Genomic DNA, 24,907 nt, shown 5'->3' on the forward strand with positions numbered 1-24,907 from the left:
GAAATAACTTTAGTCACAGGGCGGTAAATCAGTGGAATTTGTTGCCATGAGCAGCTGTGGAGGCTAAGTCATTGGGTGTAATTAAGGCAGAGATAGATAGGTTCTTGATTAGCCAGGGCATCAAAGTGTATGGGGAGAAGACGGGGGAGTGGGGATGACTGGAAGAATTTGGATCAGCCCATGATTGAATGGCAGAGCAGAGTTGATAGGCCGAATGGCCTACTTCTGCTCCTATATTTTATGGTCTTATGGTCTTTTCAACTTTGCTTGTAACGTACTCAAAAAAAGTTTGGTTAGACACGATTTACCACGCACAAAAATATGTTGACTATCCGTTATCAGTCACTGTCTATCCAAATATTTACATATCCAGTCCCTTTATACCTTCCAATAGCCTTCCCACTACTGACATCAGGCTCACTGTTCTATAATCTCCTGGCTTATTGTTAGAGTTTTTCTTAAATAATGGAACATCATTAACTCCAATCCTCTGGCCCTTCACCTGTGGCTAAGGGTGCTTTAAATATCTTTGCTAGGGCTCCTGCAATTTCTGCACTATCCTCCCACAGGGAACACCTTGTCAGGACCTGGGGAATTATTCACCCTAACTTGCCTCAAGACAGCAAACACCTTCTCCTCTGTAATCTTTATAGGGCCCATGACCTTGCTGCTCCATTTCCTCACATCTATACTCTTGGTTTGTCTCCTGAATCAATACAGTTGCAAAATATGCATTTAAGATCTCCCCTATCTCTTTTGGCTCTTTGCATCGATTACCAATCTGATCTTCCAGAAGACCAATTAAATACCCTTAGATTCTACTTCATTTTGTCTTCGAGAGTAACCTAATGTCTTCTTTTAGCCCTCTGGTTTCTTTCTTATGTGTTCTCTTGCATTTCTTACACTCTTCAAGTGCCTCACTTGTTCCTGCCTGCCTATAATGGCTTTGCACCTCCTTTTTCTACACTGGCCCTCAATATCTGTCGAAAACCAAGGTTCCATAAACCTTTTATCCTTGCCTTTAATTCTGACAGGAATATACCAACTCTGTACTATCAAAATTTCACTTTTGAAGGCCTCCCATTCACTAATTACACCTTTGCCAGAAAACAACCTATTGCAATCGACTCCTGTCAGATCCTTTCTGATGCCATCAAAATTGGCCTTTCTCAAATTTAGTATCTCAACCCAAGGACTAATCTACCTATATTTTCATCCAAGTCATTTATATACATCACAAATAGCAGAGGTCCCAGCACAGATCCCTGAGAAACTTTACTAATTACAGACCTCCAGCTCGAATAAGTCTTTTCTAACACTATTCTCTGCTTCTGTGCACAAGCCAGTTCTGAATCCAAACAGCCAATTTGCCATGGACACTATACTTCATAATCTTCTGGATTAGCCTCCTTTGAAGGACTTTGTCAGATGCCTTACAAAAATCCATAGAGACATCATCCACTGCCTTATCAATCTCTCATCACCTTGTCAAAAAACTCAATCAAATTGGTAAGGCATAACCTGCCATACACAAAGCCAAGCTGGCTCTCCCTAATTAGGCCATGGGTTTCCAAATGCTCATATATCCTATCCCTAAGAATTTTCTCCAGCAATTTCCCTACAACCAACATGAGATTCGCCTATAGTTCCCAGGAGTTTCCCTTGTTCCTGTCTTTAAATAGAGATACAACATTAGCCACTCGCCATTCCTACGGGACCTCGTCTGTGGCTAGAGGGGACACAAGGATACTGGTCAAGGGCCCAGCAATCTTGTCTTTTGCCTCCTTCAATAACTTGGGGTAAATTCCATCAAGCCCTGGGGACTTGTCCACCTTAATACTCCTTAGGAGGCCCAACACTTCCTCCTCATTAACCTCTAAATGCCCTAACATTTATATACTGGTCCTCTATATGCCCTAACATTTATATACTGGTCCTCTATATCTTTTTCCTTGGTAAATACTGAAGTAAAGTATTCATTAAGTACTTCACTCACATTCTCTGCATCCAAACAAATGTTCTCCCCTAAAGAGTTTTGAAAAATTATCACTAATGCATCCACTTGTGCTTAAGGAAGTAGCCCAAGGAATAGTGGATGTGTTAGTGATAATTTTTCAAAACTCTTTAGATTCTGGATTAGTTCCTGAGGATTGGAGGCTGGCTAATGAAATCCCGTTTTTTAAAAAAGGAGTGAGAGAGAAACTGGGGAATTATAGACCGGTTAGCCTGATATCGGTGGTGGGGGAAAATGCTAGAGTCAGTTATCAAAGATGTGATAACAGCACATGTGGAAAGTGGTGAAATCATCGGACAAAGTCAGCATGGATTTGTGAAAGGAAAATCATGTCTGATGAATCTTATAGAATTTTTTGAGGATGTAACTAGTAGAGTGGATAGGGGAGAACCAGCGGATGTGGTATACTTGAATTTTCAAAAGGCTTTTGACAAGTTCCCACACAGGAGATTAGTGTGCACACGATATTGGGGGTATGGTATTGATGTGGATAGAGAATTGATTGGCAGACAGGAAGCAAAGAGTGGGAATAAACGGAACCTTTTCAGAATGGCAGGCAGTGACTAGTGGGGTACCGCAAGGCTCAGTGCTGGGACCACAGCTGTTTACAATATATATTAATAATTTAGACGAGGGAATTAAATGCAGCATCTCCAAGTTTGCAGATGACACGAAGCTGGGTGGCAGTGTTAGCTGTGAGGAGGATGCTAAGAGGATGCAGGGTGACTTGGATAGGTTAGGTGAATGGGCAAATTCATGGCAGATATGGCCCTTGTGGCTAAAGGGATTGGGGGTATGGAGAGAAAGCAGGTACAGGGTTCTGAGTTGGATGATCAGCCATGATCATACTGAATGGCGGTGCAAGCTCAAAGGGCCGAATGGCCTACTCCTGCACCTATTTTCTATGTTTCTGTCCTTGAGTGGTTGCACCCTCTGGCTAGTTATCCTCTTACTCTTGATGTACGTATAGGATGCCTTGGGATTCACCTTAATCCTACATGCCAAGGACTTTTCATGGCCCCTTCTGATTTTCCTCTTTAGGTCTTTTCTGGCTTCTTTATGCTCCGCATGTGCTTTGTTTGATCCTAACTTCCAAAGCTTTACATTCTTTTCTGTTTTCTTCTTGACTAAATTCGTCACTTCTGTGGACATCTAAGGTTCTCTTATCTTTCCACATCAGTCCTTCCTTCTAATAGGAACATAGCCTCCTTGTACTCTGTGCAATTGACCTTTAAACACTATCCACCTGTCTGATGTGGACTTACAGAAATATGGTGTACCCAATTAACACTTCTTTGTTCCCCTCGTAATTTGTCCTACACCAATTTAAAACTCGACCACAAGAGCCATAGCTATCCTGTAAGTTAAGGAGTTGTGGTCACTGTTAACTAACTGTTCACCCACTGAAAGGTCAGTCACCTGGCCAGGCTCGTTACCCAATATCAGGTCCAATATGGCCACTCCTGTCATTGGACCATCCACATATTAATTTAAGAAACCTTCCTGAATACACTTCACAGATTCTGCCCCATCTCAACACCTTACACTAAGAAGGTCCCAGTTTATATTAGGGAAGTTGAAATCCCCCATGACAACACCCTATTATTTTTGCAAATTTCCTTAACCTAATTACATATCTGTTCTTCAATGTTTTGGTGGCTATTAGGAGGTATTAGTACAATCCCATCAGTGTGATTGCACCCTTCCTGTTCCCGAGTTCCACCCAAATGGACTCAGTGTCTGAACCTCCATTATGTCTCCCAAGTGCAGCATTGATAGTGTCCCTGATCAATAGTGCAGGTACCCGTTCCTCCATCTCTTTTACCTCCTCTATCTTTTCTAAAACATTGAAAACCTGGTACATTAATCACCCATTCCTGTCCCTCTCTCAACTAAGTTTCAGCAATGGCTATAACATTGTAGTTCCATGTATAGTACTGATCCATGCTGTGTTCATCACCCTCACCCATAATACTCCTAGCATTAAAATATACACACTTCAAACTATCTGACCCATCATACATGTTATTTTCATTTTGCATTTCAATACTTTCCATAACATCTACCTTCTAGTCCAATCCTTCCCTTATTGACCTGGGACTCTGGTTCCCAGCCCCATGTGAAACTAGTTTAAACTCTCCCAAGTAGCATCAGCAAACCTAGTCTATCACCAGCAAACAACAAAATACTGCGGGAATTCAGCAGGTCAAAAGGTATTGATGGAGGCAAAGGAATGGTTGACTATACAAATGATGCTCGACACGCTGAGTTTCTCCAGCAGTTTGTCTATTGCTACAGATTCCAACATCTGTAGTTTCTCTTGCCTTTTTCTGTCACTAAGCGGATCATCAACTGATTTCTGGAGTTCAGACGGAGCCTTTCAAATCATATTACATGTTCATGCATGACTATGCAATTTCTATATGGATTTGCTCATCTATCCTTCATTTACAATTTAGTGGCCAATGAAATTTCCCCCACTAGGGTCATTGCATCCCCCTTGGTTTTCAGTTCTAACCAAATAAATTCTGATTATAAACCCTTAAAGAGCATCCCCTCAAGCATTATGATCTCATCCTTAATCTGTATGGGCATGCTGTCTCCTTATAGATAACTTACATTTTAATAATTGAGTTTATTTACATGTCAGTATTTGTTTACTGAATGTTAAGCATTTTAATTTTTAGAACATAGTAATAATTTCAAAATATTTTTGAACATTTGTTGAATGTTTGTGACTGACTTCTTCAGGTCCTGCTACGTATGCATGGTACAGCTGCACAGGGCCTTGCAAACCAGGTTGGAGGTGGTATCAGAGCTGATACCGTAAATGAAATTGCTGCTTCAACCCACCAAAGTCAGGAGCGGTCATGCTGTAGTAGATAGGGAAAATGGCATTCATGGACAACCTGTCAAAAGTAGATATGTGTCAGCCATTGGACACTTTAAGGGCTATAAGTTACAATTGCTATAACATCTTTGACCAATTAATAGCCAGTTATTTCTTAGCTGACCTGAAAAGTCAATAAGTTTGAAAGTACTTTCATTTTTACAACTTGATGTACCTCTTGATGTTATTTAGAAAACACTTTATGTATTTGGGAGTTGTTTTCCAGACTTTGGCTCTCTGTCATCATTACAAATTAATCAAGTCACATGTTTGTGGTAGTTTGATGACTGGAAAATAGCTTTCAGTGCAAGGATTTGTCTATAGATCCCTGCAACCTTCAAGTGTTGAGGGGGATGTAGAAGTTTTATCTCCCGTTCAGTTTACCTACGATCATGAGTTCATAGAATCTGCTTATTGAAGCACTTAATGTGTTTTGTTATTTTACTTAGTGACGCAGCATGGAGTAGGCCCTTCTGGCCCTTGAGCCACACAGCCCCTGGGATCTCTGACAAACCCAATTAAACTTAAACTAAAACTAATTATGGGACAATGTATAATGATCAATTAACCTATCTGAAACATCTTTAGACTATGGGAGGAAAGCAGAGCACCCGGGGAAAACTCATGCAATTCACGGGAACTCCTTACAGAACAGTGCCGGATTGAACTCCGAACTGCGAAACACCCTGATCTGTGTTAATCGCCATGTTGTCATGGCACCCACGTGACAAAAGTTGCTCATTGTCTTTAGAGGAGACATTTTTTGAGATGCAACATCTGAAGCCAGGTTCTGATATGAATAAAACTCATTATACATTGAATGCGACTGCTATTCTTAATGACATATTCTTAACTGTAACGAATAAGTCTGAACGACCTTGCGACCAATGTATTTTAATTTTTTACGTTGGTTTATAAGATGACATGCAACATATACTGTGTTAACCTACTGAAGAAAACTTTTATTCAGATTAATAAACATAATGATGGCCAAAATAGAACTTGTTAATACCAAATATTGTACTGCAATTAAATGTTAGCACACACCTTTAAAAAATTGTAGGTACATGTATTTTCATTGCATGACATGTGATCAAACTGCTTTCAATAATAATCACAGCGTCGCTGTTTTATAGTCTTCTGATCCTTTCTTTTTACATTATTTTATTTTGAGAATAGTGTGCTAATCAACATGTCTTACCCAAAAATTCCCAATTTGATTCTCTTTAAATTAATTTAAATATTTAGCATTCTCTTGTGGGTTTTTTTCAAAGTACAACATTCAATCCAAATTTATAATATTCCTGTTGTCTCCAAAATATTTCATTGGTACAGTGTAACTTTCAAACTAGCCTGCAGAAAGAATATTAGAAGCACTGGTATTTTTAAGTGCTCAGTCACATGGTCTTTTCTTCAGAAAGAAACAATTTTATGTCTTACAAGATAGAACACAGAAATCAGAGCAAGCATTTCACCTCATCTAAAGCTAAGATATTCACGCTTGGATATCAGCTACTATGCAATGTTTTAGTAATTTCTGTACTGGCAGTTAATAATGAGGTTAATTTGTCTTTAGCTTCATGCTGAAGCTTTGTTATAGCATTGCAATCTGTTTCATTATTGTGTTTGCATTTTCATTCAATGGAATTACTCTTTTTACATAGGACTTCCCACTTGTGCAAGTCTGGTTATTTGAAGACAAATGGTACCCTAGGAGATCATCATCAACTGATTTCTGGAGTTCAGACGGATCCTTTCAAATCATATTACATGTGTAAATCACTGCGTTACTGTGTGAGCCACTGTCTTTCTGCAGTAATGACTAAGGTGGAGGAACTTAACAAAGAACCAAATATGCATTCTTCAATTCGATATCTTGGCTACCTAGCAAATGCATGCTTGGTGATAGCCATTTGTTTGGGCCTATATGTCCGATGGGAGAAAACAGAAAATATATTATTGCTGGTCATTTTCATCCTTGGACTTTTTGTGCTTGGTATTGCTAGCATATTATACTATTACTTCTCCATGGAAACGGCAAGTTTAAGCCTGTCGCATCTCTGGTTTGGATTTCTGCTTGGCCTACTCTGTTTCATAGATGATTCTAAATTTAAGATGGATGTGAAAGAAGAAGTTACCAAATACTTATTATTGGCCAGCATTTTGATTAGAACTTTGTGGTCTGTCGTTGAGCGAATTTGTGGATGTATCCGACACCAACCTGCCCTGTTAACAGCTGAAGAACTTCTGGAACTGATTGGATTTGCCATAGCCAGCACAGCAATGTTGATGCCCAACTGTTTGAGTGTTATCTTGCTTGTTTTTGCATTGTCCATGTTAATAGTTGATCTGCGAATGAAGTCTATTTTGGCTGTTCCAAACTTGATTGCATTTGCATTGATTACATCCCTGTTGTTTTTTCCATCTTTGAAAATTAGCACTAACCCCTTTGCCTTGGCTTGTTATTTCAGCCGTTTGATTTGTGTCCCACTGCTTGATCTTTACTTCAGTGGTCTATCTGTTACTGAACGGTGGAAGCCTTATCTGTATGGCCGGACATTATGCAGAAGAATTTCTGTAGTACCTGTAGCATCCATTGAGCTAATATTCTTTATTCTCGCTGCATTTAAACTGAATAATTTAAACCATTGGTATTTTCTGATACCAGGATTTTGTATTTTTGGATTCTTTTGGCTGATCTGCCATGTAATTTTTCTCATAACTTTCTGGGGTTTTCACACCAAACTCGGTGATTGTCAAAAGATCTACTACACGCATAGAATAGATAATAAGAGCCTGGACTGTGTTATGGCATCGAAAGGAATGCGTCATTTTTGCTTGATCTCTGAGCGGTTAGTCTTTTTCAGCCTTTTATCTACAATTCTTCTTGGTGCAGTCTCATGGCAGGTATGTTCTACAATGATTTTCTTTTAGAATTGTCATTAGTCTGTCTGTTCATACTTATGTACTACCTAAATAAGATAATTCTTAGAGTATCACATATTTCAGTTGCATCTTTATCCATGGACATTCATGTTTGTATGACAAAGGTACATGTCAGCTTATTAGTTTATAACTACTTTAAAAAAAATGTGAAACTAGCAGTCTCCTTTGCTTACCTAATAAACAGATAGATCACAGTAGTCTTTAATTACTATGAAGTTTTTTTGTCCCTAGTTTAGCATTAAGTACACTTCAACATACTTCATCTTATTTGGTAGAACTCTTACCTCCGATGAAATTGCAGGTTTTTTTTAAAGTAGCATTTTAGGAACTAGAAGGTTAAAAAGGTAATACGCTAATTAAATAGTTCGGTTTTGTGATTTGTAATTTCAACAACTATCAAAAGTAATAGAAGGTGTTTATTCATTGAGATGGTTTGGTGACTTCTGTAATTTATATTCAGATTGTTGAAAAGTCAGTTAAACTAAGACGTGGGAAAGTTTAACAAATCCAACTTGGAAAGTTAAGGATATATGATTGGAAAAACTACTAAAATAATTGATGTGCTGATGAACTAAGCAATCACTGAAATAATAATTCAATTGCCAGGAAAGTTACAGGTCCAATATTAATACCTATATCCCTAACTCTGGACCTCAAGTCGAACCAGTCCAGTAAAATGTAGTAGTAGTAATAGCAATAAGAACAGCGTTATACCAATATGGCTGAAATTGGAAAGGCATGCTGCTTCTAAGCCACTGTCATGCCATTCAATGGTGCCATTCTGAATTTGTTTCATGCAAAAACCTTATTAAATTTGTGCACAGTGGTATTATTTTTATGCTCACTAATCAAAGCAAACACTTCTAAAACATTTTTTCCATGATTAGTTATTTACAGTAATACAAATCTATATTTAACCATTTTACAAGTGAATTAATTGTAAGGTTCCTTCTCAAGATTTGAATGCTGTTGGTTTGGAAAAACACAGCTTAATTTTATTTTTATTAACTAAAAAGGCTACATTTGAGAATAAGTGTCATATTTGATGTATTTTAATGAAATCATTTCCTTTGTAAATAAGGTTTGCATCTTTTTATAAATATTAATTTGTCAAATGTACAAGCTAAAAATATCAGTGCTCTTAATACATTTACTAATTGCCATCACTTAGACTTAGATATCACATTGAAGCAAAACTGTTCATGCAAATTGTTTGAGTAATGCAGTGATACTGTTCATAAATTAATAAAAGTAATTTAGCATATGAGAAAAGTAAATTATGCCACGGTTAATTGAATTTCAGATGCTGCAATGTTAATGTCAAAAATGATAGCATCATCACTGTTGAATACATATATCTTTGCTTTGATCTGGAGGAAAACGCTTTAAAATTTAAAAGACAAAATTGTTCAATAATAATGTCCATTAGTTCCACTATGGCAGTCTCATTGTAAAACAAGACAAGCTTCGTGAAACAGTATGTACAGACACAAGTGACCAGTTGCCTCCACTTTATAGTTGGAAGACTCACCAAAGGGCATTATAATCAGATGTTCTTTATTAGTTGAGCTGTGGTAATGTGGCAAATCAGGTGAATTATCATATGGTAAGGTTTATTTGCTGGTTCTGTCCACTGCCCTCAACATGCTTAAACAACCATTGAGTATTTTAGTACTACTAACCATCAATTAATTTCTCTGCACAACTAAAATTTCATTTACTTGTGTATTATATCTAAAGATTTATAAAACTATTTATTTAATGCTGTTGTTTTACAGGTATCCTGATGTGTAAATATTCCTATTTAAAAAATTTTGTCTTTATGTTTATTACAGCAAACAAATGGAAGCTTCATGAGTGTATTCCTCGTCGTTTTACCATTGGAATCCTTAGCTCATGGCCTTTTCCATGAACTGGGTAATTGTTTAGGAGGAACTTGTGTAGGATATGCTATTGTAATTCCTACAAATTACTGCAGGTATTATCCCATATTATCAATTATACAAGACCAATGCCACAAATGTGTGTGAAATTGATCAATTTATTTTTTGCTTGCAATTTTGTAATCATAATAGTCCTTACCTGTCCAATGTCAGTTACTGATTTCTATTATTGTACTTAAATAGCAATGTATTTTAATAACATTAATCATAAGTGGAATGCTAACCAGTATTTAGGCAGTGCATCGAACATGCCTACTGTTTTAGAAAACAGCTAATCTCTATGGAGAAGTGTGAAATCTGTAGTAGAGTTCATACAAATAGACTGCAAAGCTTTAGGATCTCTCTACTACCTTAATCTATACATGCAGAGTTTAGATTCATCTTTTGAAATGCATTTCTTAAAAAAAAGTTTCAATACTGACTGTGACCTATACAGTGAAGTAACAATCTCAATGACATATTGGGAAACAAAACAAAACTCTTATCTGTAGATCAACCAGTACTAAAGATCAAAGAAAGTTTGCATTTTAGCTATACAGTATTGCTTATTTTTAAGAAGTAGTCTGTAGGCATGAAAGCAATGGGGAAGGAAAGGAAAAGTCAGTACACCAATTATCTCTTGTCTATTTAACCTGCTGTGTTGCTTGATCCCTGAGAAGTGCATATTTACTGCTGTGACATTCAGCAGGTTGCAAGGATTCTGAGAGCACAATAAGGACAACTTGCCCAAAGAAACACTTTTACTTATACCTGTTAAGTTTCAAGATGTGTAAGACAGAAATATTGAAAAAAAAATTAGAAATAAACAATGAAAGATTTCACACACGAGTTCTTAAAGAACATTATTCGTTACAATTTTATTGTCTAAATTTATTTTGGATAATGTACTCCAGGTCTGAGTATTAAATATTCACTTTTGAAGTTCATTCTAGAGGAATTCACACCAATCTTGCAGTATGATTAGTTCTCTTCAGTTGATGTATTCCTTAATATACTGTAATTATGGTGGTTATTAAGTGTTAGTGGAATGAAATATGGATGTTTTCTTATTCCATTTGATATTTTCATTCTTCATTAACTTCTGATTTCTACTCAACACCAACTAGAAGGGCTAAGTCATGTTAACTGTTCAAGACTCTCAAATCTATCAGGAGGTGGGTAATCATTGAATTTAGAATATGGTTTAGTGTTTTTTTTTCCCTCTGCCCACCTCCCCCCGGCCCCAAAACAAAATCTCAGAATTATATGCTTTCTGGTGGTGAGTTTTTATAGAAAGCTTATATAAAAGTTTGAAATTGAATCTGTAGCTGTATTGAAATACGTTTGTAGTTGGACAGTAGTTTAGATACCTTTTACTCTTAGTATCTATTTGCCAAATAGATGAGACTCTTACTCAGACATGAATGAAATTGTCATTCAGAATTGAGTGGTTTCAAAATTCTGAAGGAATTACAATATTTGTGATAAATCATCACCTTGATTCTTCACCGTTGAACAAGTGGTTGGTGAGAGCCAAGCTTCAATGATCTTTGGATTTACAGCAACTACTGACCAAGAAATTAAACAGGCATGGTCTTTTTATCTCATGTAATTTCTGCCAAAAATTCATCTGTTACAATAGCAGAGTAATCACCCCTGACTTCTCTCCCATCAAACTGAAAAAAAACACCTATTACAAGTACTGTGGGGGAGGGATGCAACTAGAAAATCAGACTATCTTTTGGTTCAGAATCACTATCATTGGAAACTTATGAAAATATGCTGTATGCTTTTTTTGTAATGAGATTCAACCAGAAGCATACAGCTCATGTATTGGATAATGTTGATGACGTATCATCTTTGATTTGGTGGCATATGTTTTGGATAACAATGAATGAGTATGTTTAGTAACTGAATATGAGAACAGGAAAAATAAACGTGAATCATAGCCTTGTGTATTGGCTCATCTAACACAAGTGATGGTACTATGTGCTTGATGTCATAACTGCAAATACCACAAATTTTAAATTGTATTTTGTGTGGCATTGGATATGGAATTAATTAAATTATGGAAAAGAAGCATAATTTTAATGAAATTTTGTTGGGGTGCACTAAGAACAACTATTCATATTTTTTATTCTGTGTTTTTGTTAATGTTTTTTTTTTCTTGTAGTCCTGATGGTCAGCCTACACTCCTCCCTCCTGAGCATGTCCAGGAGTTGAATTTGCGTTCAACTGCCATGTTAAGTTCGATCCAACGATTTTTTGCCTATCACATGATAGAGAATTATGGTTGTGACTACTCCACCAGTGGCTTTTCGTTTGACACTCTGCAAACTAAACTAAAAGCATTTCTTGATCTGCGTACTGCTGATGGACCCAGGCATGACACCTACATACTTTATTTCAGTGGACATTCGCACAGCTCTGGAGAATGGGCATTATCAGGTATTGTCTGTGACTTAATTTACTTTATTATTGAATAGTTAAAAAATAAGTATTTCTCGTGGATGCAAAAGTATGTTTAATTTTTGAGTGCTGGAAGTGTATCAGATTTTTATGTGTGTCAATATTTGGGCATATCAACTAACAACTGCTAGGCTCCTCTAAAATCATTATGCCTTAAATTATTTTATTTACAGTCTTGGGTCGCTTTATGTAATGCTGTTTTCAAAATGCTGGCGTATACGATAGCATGGCTATAAAATAGATCAGACACTGTTCAGTACTTCAATAAACAGGATTGTTTTACTTTTGGGTATGGATGTTCATAAATTGAAAACAGTTTCATGATGTGAATTCTTATTCATTTAAGATTATTTTGACAAGGCAGTGATCGGAAGGCAGTGTCACCTAATTTCATAGTTTGGAGCTGAATCTTGTGATGAGTTTCCCTAGCAAGTTGTGTCTTTTTAAGTTAAGGATTAATACTTAATATGCTATTCTTCCCAAGACAGTTTTTAAGCATTATCAGGAACACACTTTTAGGTAAATAAGCAGATCTGAGGATACCAGCCTAATTTTAATTGATTTATGAAGATTTTTTTTCAAACATGGTGAAATCTCATTTAACCAAAAGTGAAAACCTAAAATGAATATTTGCTATCTTTTTATTGTATTGTTAAATAAAGAAATAGATTTTTTTGTTTATATCTGACCTTTAATTTGAATTCAAATATGTTCAGACATGTAAATGCAGGATTTAATGTTTATCTGCAGTGAATATGCAAAGCTGTGTTCTGCATGTGATTTTAAATCTATTGACTTTTTTGATTCTTGGTCTTTAAAAGGATGAAGAAGCTATTAGCAAAAACTGTTGTACTGTGTGACGGGTAATTGTGTGGTGCCATAAATACCTTTCATTTTAATGTAATGTAATTTGAAGTGTATTAAATAGTTCCATCTATGAATAAGAAGATTGTTCACACATCTTAGGAAAAGTGAGAAAATTATTTAGAATTTCTCATAGTAGTATCTTTCCACTAGTCTCTACACTCCGCTGGTATTGAAGAGGATTCCAGTTTTACATTTTATCAACAACAATGGAAGAATTTAAATATAAAGTTAACATTACTCTGTTTAGCTGTTAATCTCTCATGACCAGTCATTATTTCCTTGCATAGATTTTAACACAGTGACAGAGATTGGAGAGATTTTGTTTCTATAGTGGATTTGATACAGTTTGAACCCTTTCCCAATCCTCCTGTAAATTATTTCCAATGTAACAGGAAACGGGTTGAAAGTGATGTGCACTATTGGAGAGACAAAGATTGAGAAGAAGATTGAAGAAATAAGTTGATCCCTGGCTGCATTGAAATTAGATCTGTCATTACTCTATTTGGTGAGAATTAGAGTTTGGATGTCATTAAGGTATCAGACATATAAAATGAAGATTTTATGAAATTAGTGAAATCTGAGTAGGATTCAACAAAGACTCTTTCATTTGACAGAATTGTAGATTTTTTAAAAAAGGACCATTTTGTGACACGACACTCTGCTATTTTCTTAGAGTAGTATTTATTTCTTTAACATTGTCATAACATGGTGTCTGCAAAGTACCTGGTATCATCTTTCCAGATGTTGATGCAGTTAGGAATTAATTTTAGTAGTTCCCTTTGGAGCTTCAGCATGGATACCATTTGTTCTGGAGGTCTTTTAGCTTTTCAATTAATTCCTACCTTTTTCTTGTCGGAAGTATCAGTATGTTAATCTGATAGCGTAGATTCGAGCGCATTAAGGATATGTGTGTCAATGTTTAGGCATATCGGCTAACAACTGCCTCATTTGAAAAGCTCCTAGATATGAAGAAGAAAGCCTTCAGGACTGGAGATAGATAAGTACTGAGGCGAGTACAGAGTGAATTGAGGGTAAAGTTGGAGGACTTCTACAGGAAGAAGCTGGAGTATGAGCTCCAGCAGAATAGTATAAGGGACATGTGGTCAGGCAAGAAGCACATCACTGGCTTCAAGGTTAAGGAAAGGAAAGTTGAGGGCTGCCTGGATAGGGCCAATGAATTGAACTTGTTTTTTAATATGTTCAGCATGGGACCTCCTCCTGTCCCCTCCTCCACTTCCCCAAACCACACACCCTTCCTGCCCCTGAAGCCTTCTCTCTCCACTACTCCCCCTCGGTGAGTGCTTGTGTTCTAAATCCTGCCCGCCCCCCCCCCCCAAGCCTTGGAGTATCCCGCCTCCATAGGGATGACCACCCTCCTCCATCTGACTATGACAGCAGGTCAGATTAAGAGACAACTGGAGAGACTACATCAAGGCAAGGCTGCTGGCCCAGACAGTATCAGCCCCTGGGTACTGAAGATCTGTGCGAGCCAGCTGTCTGGTATTTTGCAGCACCTTTACAATCTGAGTCTGAGTCAGGAAAAGATACCGGTGCTATGGAAGACATCTTGCTTGGTTCCTGTACCCAAGAAGGCGACTCTATCTGAACCTAATGACTACAGGCCAATTGCCCTCACACCTCATGTGATGAAAGTGCTGGAGAGGCTGGTCCTGACTTACCTTGGACCACAGATGAGATCTTCATTGGACCCTCTGCAGTTTGCCTACCAGCTTCATGTGGGAGTGGATGATGCCATCATCTACCTGTTGCAGAGAACTCACTCCCACCGGGATGATGCTGGTGGCATTGTGAGAATCACAATTTTTGTTTTCTTAAGTGCCTTCATTACAATCCAGCCACTCCTTCTGAGAGAGAAGCTGTGAAGGATGAATGTAGACAAATCTACTATCTGCTGGATTACTGACTATCTGACAGATAGGGATCCCACCACTAAGCACATCTTTCCCTCCCCCCCCTCTGCATTCCACAGGGATCACTCCCTACACAACTCCCTTGTCCATTCGTCCCCCCCATCCCTCCCCACTGATCTCCCTCCTGGCACTTATCCGTATAAGCGGAACAAGTGCTACACATGCCCTTACACTTCCTCCCTTACCACCATTCAGGGCCCCAAACAGTCCTTCCAGGTGAGGCAACACTTCACCTGTGAGTCGACTGGGGTGATATACTGCGTCCGGTGCTCCTGATGTGGCCTTTTATATATTGGCGAGACCCGACGCAGACTGGGAGACCGCTTTGCTGAACATCTACGCTCTGTCCGCCAGAGAAAGCAGGATCTCCCAGTGGCCACACATTTTAATTCCACATCCCATTCCCATTCTGACATGTCTATCCACGGCCTCCTCTACTGTAAAGATGAAGCCACACTCAGGTTGGAGGAACAACACCTTATATTCCGTCTGGGTAGCCTCCAACCTGATGGCATGAACATCGACTTCTCTAACTTCCGCTAAGGCCCCACCTCCCCCTCGTACCCCATCTGTTACTTATTTTTATGCACACATTCTTTCTCTCACTCTCCTTTTTCTCCCTCTGTCCCTCTGAATATACCTCTTGCCCATCCTCTGGGTCCCCCCCCCCCTTGTCTTTCTTCCCAGACCTCCTGTCCCATGATCCTCTCGTATCCCCTTTTGCCTATCACCTGTCCAGCTCTTGGCTCTATCCCTCCCCCTCCTGTCTTCTCCTATCATTTTGGATCGCCCCCTCCCCCTCCAACTTTCAAATCCCTTACTCACTCTTCCAGTTAGTCCTGACGAAGGGTCTCGGCCTGAAACGTCGACTGCACCTCTTCCTACAGATGCTGCTTGGCCTGCTGCGTTCACCAGCAACTTTGATGTGTGTTGTTATCTGACAGATAGACCCAGTTTGTACGACTGGGTAGGTCTCTGAGATGGTGGTGAGTGCCACAAGGGACTGTCCTGTCTCTGTTTCAGTTCACACTGTACACCTCAACCTTTCAGTACATATCGGAGTGTTGTCACTCACAGAAGTTCTCTGATGACTGTGCGATGGCTGGGTGTATCACAGATGGACTGGTGGACAAATTTGTGGAATGGTGTAGGAGGAATCGCCTGCTCCTGAATGTGGCCAAAACCAGGAAGATGCTGATTGATCTTAGGAGGAAGAGGACTGTGATGAGTCCTGTATACATTCTGGGAGAGGTTGCGTTGGTGGAGGAGTACAAGTACTTGGGTGTTCACCTTGACAACAGACTTGACTGGAAAACCAACACCAAGGCTGTTTAAAGAAAGGGATTAAGCATACAGTACTCTATTTTCTAAGGAAGCTGAAATCCTTCAATGTGCACAGCAGGATGTTGGAGAACTTTTACCAGTCTTGTAGTGAGTGCAGTTGTCTTTGTAACTTTATGTTGGTGGAGCAGCATCAGTGCGGGTGATGCAGAAAGACTAAATAAACTCATCAAAAAGGCTGGATCCGTCATTGGCTACAACCCAGACTCTTTTGGGTTACTGTTATCCATTATGGACAGTCAGTCACATCCTCCCCATGACCTACAGAATAAGCAGCGGAGCACCCTTTCAAACAGGATCATTCAGTTCAGCTGTCACAAGGATCATTACAGAAAACCTTTCCTACTAAATGCAATAAGAATATAGGCATCTGTTAGTCTCATGAGACCATGGATTTGTGTCTTGGAAGGTTTCCAGGGCGCAGGCCTGGGCAAGGTTGTATGGAAGACCAGCAGTTGCCCGTGCTGCAAATCTCCCCTCTCCACGCCACCGATGTTGTCCAAGGGAAGGGCATTAGGACCCATACAGCTTGGCACCGTTGTTGTTGCAGAGCAATGTGTGGTTAAGTGCCTTGCTCTAGGACACACATGCTGCCTCAGCCAAGGCTCGAACTAGCGACCTTCAAATCTCTAGACGAATGCCTTAGCCACTTGGCCACGCGCCAACACATATACAAGAATATACAATAGTTCATTTCTATGCAACGGGAGAACACACATCATAGTACAATAGTTTCTGTTTTATTATTTCATTCATTATTATTGCATATTGGTAAATTGTGTATATTATTCTGTACGTTATTATCATTAGTTAATTGTATTTATTATTATTGCTAAGTGTGTTTAAATGTTAGAAACATAGAAACACAGAAAACCTACAGCACAATACAGGCCCTTCAGCCCACAATGCTGTGCTGAACATGTACTTACTTTAGAAATTACCTAGGGTTACCCATGGCCCTCTATTTTTCTAAGCTCCATGTACCTATCCCGGAGTCTCTTAAAAGACCCTATCGTTTCTGCCTCCACCACTGTCACCGGCAGCCTATTCCACGCACCCACCACTCTCTGCGTAAAAAAACCTACCCCTGACATCTCTTCTATACCTACTTCCAAGCATCTTAAAACTTTGCCCTCTCGTGTTAGCCATTTCAGCCCTGGGAAAAAGCCTCTGACTATCCACATGATCAATCCTCTCAGCATCTTATACACCTCTATCAGGTCACCTCTCATCCTCCGCCACTCCAAAGAATAAAGGCTGATTTCACTCAACCTATTCTCTTAAGGCATGCCCCCAATCCAGGCAACATCCTTGTCAATCTCCTCTGTACCCTTTTTATAGTTTCCACATCCTTTCTGTAGTGAGGTGACCAGAACTGAGAACAGTACTCCAGGTGGGGCCTGAATAGTATCCTATATAGCTGTAAAGTTACCTCTTGGCTCTTAAACTCAATCGCATGGTTGATGAAGGCCAAAGAACCGTATGCCTTCTTAACCACACAGTCAACCTGCACAGCAGCTTTGAGTGTCCAATGGACTCGGACCCCAAGATCCCTTTGATCCTCCACACTGCCAAGTGTCTTACCATTAATACTATATTCTGCCATCATATTTGACCTACCAAAATGAACGACCTCACACTTATCTGGGTTGAATTCCATCTGCCACTTCTTAGCCCAGTCTTGCATCCTATCAGTGTCCCGCTGTAACCTCTGACAGCCCTCCACACTATCCACAACACCCCCAACTTTGTGTCATCAGATTTACTAACCCATCCCTCCACTACCTTATCAAATACCTTGCTGAAATCCATGTACACTACATCTACTGCTCTACCTTCATCAATGTGTTTAGTCACATCCTCAAAAAATTCAGTCAAGCTCGTAAAGCGCGACCTGCCTTTGACAAAGCCATGTTCACTATTCCTAATCATATTATGCCTCTCCAAATGTTCATAAATCCTGCCTGTCAGGATCTTCTCCATCAACCTACCAACCACCGAAGTAACACTCACTGATCTATAATTTCCTGGGCTATCTCTACTCCTTTTCTTGAATAAGGGAACAACATCTGCAACCCTCCAATCCTCTGGAACCTCTCCTGTCCCCATTGATGAGGCAAAGATCATTTCCAGAGGCTCAGCAATCTCCTCCCTTGCCTCCCACAGGAGCCTGGGGTACATCTCATCTGGTCCTGGCGACTTATCCAACTTGATGCTTTCCAAAGCTCCAGCACATCCTCTTTCTTAACGTCTATATACTCAAGCTTTTCAATCCACTGTAAGTCATTCCTACAGTCACCAAGATCTTTTTCTGTAGTGAATACTGAAGCAAAGTATTCATTAAGTACCTCTGCTGTCTCCTCCAGTTCCATATACACTTTTCCACTGTCACACTTGTTTGGTCCTATTCTGTCACTGCTTATCCTCTTGCTCTTCACATACTTGTAGAATACCTTGGGGTTTTCTTTAATCCTGCTTCCTAAGGCCTTCTCATGGCCCCTTCTGGCTCTCCTAATTTCATTCTTAAGCTCCTTCCTGCTAGCCTTATAATCTTCTAGACCTCTATCATTACTTGCTTTTTGAACCTTTTGTAAGCTTTTCTTTTCTTCTTGACTAGACTTTCAACAGCCTTTGTACACCACGGTACATGTACCCTGCCATCCTTTCCCTTTCCCATTGGAATGTACATATGCAGAACGCCATGCAAGTATCCCCTGAACATTTGCCACATTTCTACCATACATTTCCCTGAGGACATCTCTTCCCAATTTATGGTAAAGGAGATAGAATTGTGATCACTATCTCCAAAATGCTCTCCCACTGAGAGACCTGACACCTGACCAGGTTCATTTCCCAATACCAGATCAAGTACAGCCTCTTATAGGCTTATCTACTTATTGTGTCAGGAAACCTTCCTGAACACACCTAACAAACTCCACCCCATCTAAACCCTTTGCTCTAGGGAGATACCAATCAATATTTGGGAAATTAAAATCTCCCACCACAACAACCCTGTTATTATTACACCTTTCCAGAATCTGTCTCCCTATCTGCTCCTCCATGTCCCTGTTACTATTGGGTGGTCTATAAAAAACACCCAGTAGAGTTATTGACCCCTTCCTGTTTCTAACTTCCACCCACAGAGACTCCATAGACAATCCCTCCATTATTTCCTCCTTTTCTGCAGCCATGATACTATCTCTGATCAGCAGTGCCACACCCCCACCTCTTTTGCCTCCCTCCCTGTCCTTTCTGAAACATCTAAAACCTGGCACTCTAAGTAACCATTCCTGCCCCTGAGCCATCCAAGTCTCTGTAATGGTCACAACATCATAGCTGCAAGTACTGATCCATGCTCTAAGCTCATCTGCATTGTTCACAATGCTGTGACAAAATAATTTCCTCCTCAGGATCAATAAACTACATATTATTATTATTATTATTATTAAATACTTCTTGCAGGTATTACCTGCTTTACTATCCTTGAAAACCACTCCTCCATCCTTGATTCTTGAACATTTAGTGTTTGGCTACTGGTTGATCTTGACGAATTCAGCAATCATATAGTCTACAAGTGCTGTAGAATTACTAGATCATTAAATATGCTTATTAATGGGGGATTTCAAATGAAAGTCTATCAACCTGAAATGTAGACACTTTTCCTGCCTGCAGGTATTGCTTGATCTACTGACTGTTTTAATTCAGACTTTCAGCATATGCAGAGTTCTCAAACTGAATCTATTTTGGTAATGTTTCTCAAAGAATATATTGTTCTGGCAGCTGTTATTTTCCTCATATAGTTCTATAGATTCTTTAATAACCATTTTAACAAAATAAATTGGGCTTTGATTTAGTTTCTTGCCTAAATAAGGGAACTCGGTCAACAGAATTCAATAATGCAAACATGAATGAATTCTCTGTAGTCAAAAGAGAAGGTGCCAATGGTATTAGTAACCCTGAAAATAAATGAATCAAAGTAAGTTTTTTGTTTCACTATAAATGGAAAATAGAGAAATAAATAATGTCCAGCATTGTATGGTTTTTGGACAAAATGTTGAGAGAGATGATAAAAATGCATTATTACTCAAAATTGGGGTATTCCTAATCTTGCTAAGGTCAAGAAAAGCTTGTAGTTCCAAGCTGTCCATCACTTCCCTCAAGGTCCAGCAGAGAAATTTAATGTACATTGCAAATCTTGCTAAATCTGTTTACTGACACACTATTATATGCATACTTACCTTCTGATAAAATAAAGTTAATTATGCAGCCTCTGGTATAATGATGACCGCATAACTTAGCATGCTAAAAATAACCATTCATTTCCAATGACTTAATTAAACATTTCATGGCCTTAATATGCCTGTGTTTGTTATGCAACACAAATTGGCAGAAAACAATACTTAGATTTGAAAGGAAAGGTTAAAACATGGTAATTTTTTTTTGCAATTTGTGATACAATATGAAAAACTGTTTGGAAAAGAAAATTACATGCTTTGCAAGTAAATGAATTTTCTTTTTTTGTGCTTTAGTGCATTAGGCACGATAAGGACTGCCTGGAGAGCACTTTAATTAAACTTTCACTTCCACATCCATGGCCTGAAAGGCAAAGGTCACTCAGTTAGATGCTTTCACAGCATGTGAGGCCTGCATGGCAATAATGGTCCTACCTTAGCAGATTTCAGGCTGTAGAGTTTGGCACTGGGAACCTGTTTCATGTGCCTCAGTTAGATTCATCATGCAGCAACTGGCCCCGTGTGTCTTTTTTTAATGTCCATAGTACATAGATATTGTCAGAAAGGATTGTTTATGGCTTTTATGTTTTTATTTTCATGAATATCGGTTTTGTTCACCATTCCCTCCAAGGCAGTTGATAAAGCCTTCCATAGCTTTTTTTTTTGCTGAAGTCTTGTTACATCTAATTGTGTTTAACTCAGCTGCAGGACGTTTCTCGCTCTATGAAGAAATGGTTCCTTCACTTGAACATTATCTTGCAATATTAGTAGACGTTTTTCTTGAAACAGTAATTCCTTATGCTGAAGCAAAGGGTGAATCCATTTCATGTGTGAAAGAACTTTTTAATAGCTCAAAGATCTATAGCATGACAGATGGTCAAACATGTATTTTTTGGAACTTCACACACAATGCTGGTGGAACTCAGCAAGTCAAGCAGCAGCTATGGAAATAAATAAAGAGATGACATGTCGGGCCATGACCCTTCAACAGAATCTAGAGTCCTGGTCCTCTGGACTTGAGTCCTGATGAAGGATCTCAGCACGAAACATCAACTCTTTAGTCCTTCCTGTAAATGCTGCCTGACCTGCTGAGTTCCTCCAGCAATTTGTGTGTTACTCTGGGTTTCCAGCATCTGCAGAATCTCTTGTCTTTTCTAAACCTGCTCTGTTTTGTGACCTTTGGAAGAGCTTTTTTGTTAGATGTAAAAGAGCAGGTATAAAGTGAATTATGCCATCTTGTAACATAATAGTTGAGCTTTTAATGTTCTAATTTAAATGATATCCTTGAGGAAACGTTAAAGTTGTTCTTTGCTCATTGTTAGCAGCCCACGCTTACTTTAAATACAAAAAAATCCAGAGTAGATGAGAGATATAACCAAAGTTATATATAAATGTGAACTCAACACGATGGTTGATTTGAAAGGCCAACCTTTTTTAATCTAATTATTTTCAACCAATGTTGAATCTTTTTGAAAAAGTGAATTGAAACAGTCATTTATCACTGTATTTTCATTGTCAGACACTGGAACCAGTGATTTGTTGGAATAAATGTATTTCCTTGACTCCTTGGTTTAAAAATAAAATTTATCATTTCTTATAGCTTCACTAATAACCTTTATTAATGCATGTGTTGCAGTTATCACTAGAATTACAAGATGAAATTGATGAAAGGTTATCAACCCAAAATAGTAACTCTGTTTCTCTCAGCCTGCTGGAGCATCTCCAATCTTTCCTGTTTTAATTTTACATCTCTTCGGATTGGTCTAATTGCACAAAATTACAGATATGAATGCAGGGTAATTAGAAGTGATACAGTTGGACACTGTTGGTAGTCCACCACCCAGTCAAGCTGTAGATTCTAGATTCCAAAATTGCTCTCCTGGGTCAGAACCCTCCATAAGCATCCTCTGCTCCAAGGGAAACAAATCTAACCTGTTAAGCTGTGCTTTGTAACTGAAGTCCAGTAACCCTGGCAATATCCTGGCGAACCTCCTCTGCATGTCTGTCCTCCAGTGGTGACCAAAACCTCATAATGCTCCAGGTGTGGTACAACCATTTTTCTATAAAGTTGTACAATGTTGTCTCTGCCCTTATATTTGATGCCTTGACTCAGGAAGGCAAATATCCTTCATGCTTTCTTCACAACCTTACTGCCAGTGCTGTCACCGTCAGTGATTCTTGGATTGATCAACTGAGGTTTCTCTGTTTCTCTGTATTTCCTAATGCCTTGCCACATCATTGTCTACTTTCAATCCTTATTAGCTCTTCCAAAATGAATCAGAGTACTTCAGCACAAAAACAGGCCTTTTAGCCTGTCAAGTCTGCGCCGACATGGTGGTCTGCCTAGTCTCATCTATCCTCACCAGGACTATAGACCTCCATAACCTTTTCATACATGTACCTATGTACTTCTCTTAAACGTGGCAAAACCTGCAACGACCACTTTCATTGGCAGCTTGTTCCATACTCCCATCACCCTCTGAATGAAGCTGTTCCACCTCATTCCCCCTAAATATTTTTTCACCTCAAATCTATGACTTCTAGTTCTTGTCATACCTAACCTAAGGGAGTTTACCATAAGCCTGTTTGCATTCACCCTTCATAATTTTGTATACCTAAGATCTCTCCTCATTCTTCTGCACTCCAGGGAATGAAGTCCTAACCTTATCAACCTTCCCCTGTAACTTAGGTACTCAATTTCTGGCAAAACCCTTGCTAATTATCTCTGTATTCTTTCAATATTGAAATCTTTCCCGTAGGTAAGTGACCAGAATTGCACACAATACTCCAAATTTGGCCCTACCAGTGTTTTGTACAACTTCAACATCACATTCCAATTCCTGCACTAAATGCCCTGATCACAAGATCACAAGACAAAGGAGCAGAAGTAGGCCATTCGGCCCATCGAGTCTTCTCCGCAGCTCCCCCATGAGCTAAACTAAACTGATAATTGAGGACAATGTGCCAGTCGCTCTCTTTACAACGTTATCTACTTGTGATGCCTCTTTCAAGAAATTATGGATCTGTATTCCCGGATCCCTTTGTTCTACCACACCCCTCAGTGTCTTACCATTCACTGTGCAAGTCCTACCATGGTTTATTCTTCTGAAGTGCAGGTTAGTAGCTTAATTAGCCACATGAGTATAATTGGGCAGCACGGATCCGTTCGGCTCGAAGGGCCTGTTACCATACTGTATCTAAATAAATAAAAATAAAAGATATGATGCTCTTTGAACTCGTGATGAACCTTTATGGTGCTTGTGCCATCTGTTGCGCTGAAATGTGGAAACTACAGTGTTAGTGTGCAGTTCCTGTAAGAACAACGTCAGTAATTATACTACTAATATAGGCTCTTTGGCCTGACAAGCAGTTAAAGCCTATAGATTGAGTAAAGAAATTGTTTGATTCATGCAGTTGTGAATCTAATTATCTCAAGTATTTAGAAATAAAATCCCAAGAATGACCTGTGTGAAATTTTGGTCTTGTGAGATGCTCTTGAGATGCTGTGATTTGACTGAATGAGCATGCTGCTATTGACACTGGTAAAGGATGAAAAGCAAGTTATTAGTGTTAAATTTCATCCATCATGTCTAGACTTTGCTCGCTATAATACATGATCATTTTTTAAAAATTTAATTAGGTCTTAGAGCTGCAGGTGCTCTGCAGGTTTCAGTCAGGATAGGAATACATTGCGTGCTTATCTTCACACTGCATTTCAGCAGTATAAATTCAAGCTTCTGTGTAATTATGTCTCAAAAATTAATTGTCTGGAGCAGTTGGTATATTGCTGTGCAAGCAGCAATACAGAGAGGTAACATTTTTTCAAAGGTGGCTGCTGGTTCAATTGGTTGCTTCTCCAAGCAACCTGTTGGTTTCAATCCTGTGCTTTAGAACTCTTGAACTTATTTTCTTTTTCTCATGATAAATTTTACAAAAGGACTGAATTTTTTTGAACTAGAAAAGGAGATTCAAGTCTAGAACAAAGGTTGGAAACCAGTGGGTAGCTTTGAGAAGCAACAACACGGAATCTGCTGTGCAAAACATTACCTCCTTACATTGCTGTTGGCTTACTAATATGTCAACTGTTACAATTACAATATATCAAACTGTTTACAGTTTGAGATTAAGCTTTTCTGATGAATTGCTCTGGTGTAGTGATCAGAACTGCACATGGTAGCGACAAGGAAATTGATAAATGGTTTGGAAGAAGAAAAAGAAAACAAGTGGATTAGTGACATTACCCTTTCTGTTTCATTATAACTGCTGTGAATCCATTTCAAAAATTCTCCCAATTA

At 38.9% G+C, this 24,907-nt stretch overlaps 1 protein-coding gene across 1 annotated transcript in view; it reads left to right on the forward strand.

The window, feature by feature from the left end:
* The window catches only part of LOC140202584 (transmembrane protein 168-like), a 34,063-nt gene that overhangs the window by 5,925 nt on the left and 3,231 nt on the right, over positions 1 to 24,907 (forward strand). Inside the window, exons 2-4 of the mRNA XM_072267614.1 lie at positions 6,569 to 7,811; positions 9,686 to 9,828; positions 11,946 to 12,220. Of these exons, the coding sequence (XP_072123715.1) occupies positions 6,675 to 7,811; positions 9,686 to 9,828; positions 11,946 to 12,220 (1,555 nt within the window). The 5' untranslated portion in view covers positions 6,569 to 6,674. The remainder of the gene's footprint in view (positions 1 to 6,568; positions 7,812 to 9,685; positions 9,829 to 11,945; positions 12,221 to 24,907) is intronic.

Source organism: Mobula birostris, chromosome 9 (genome assembly GCF_030028105.1).
Source record: "Mobula birostris isolate sMobBir1 chromosome 9, sMobBir1.hap1, whole genome shotgun sequence".
Taxonomy (NCBI): Eukaryota; Metazoa; Chordata; class Chondrichthyes; order Myliobatiformes; family Myliobatidae; genus Mobula; species Mobula birostris.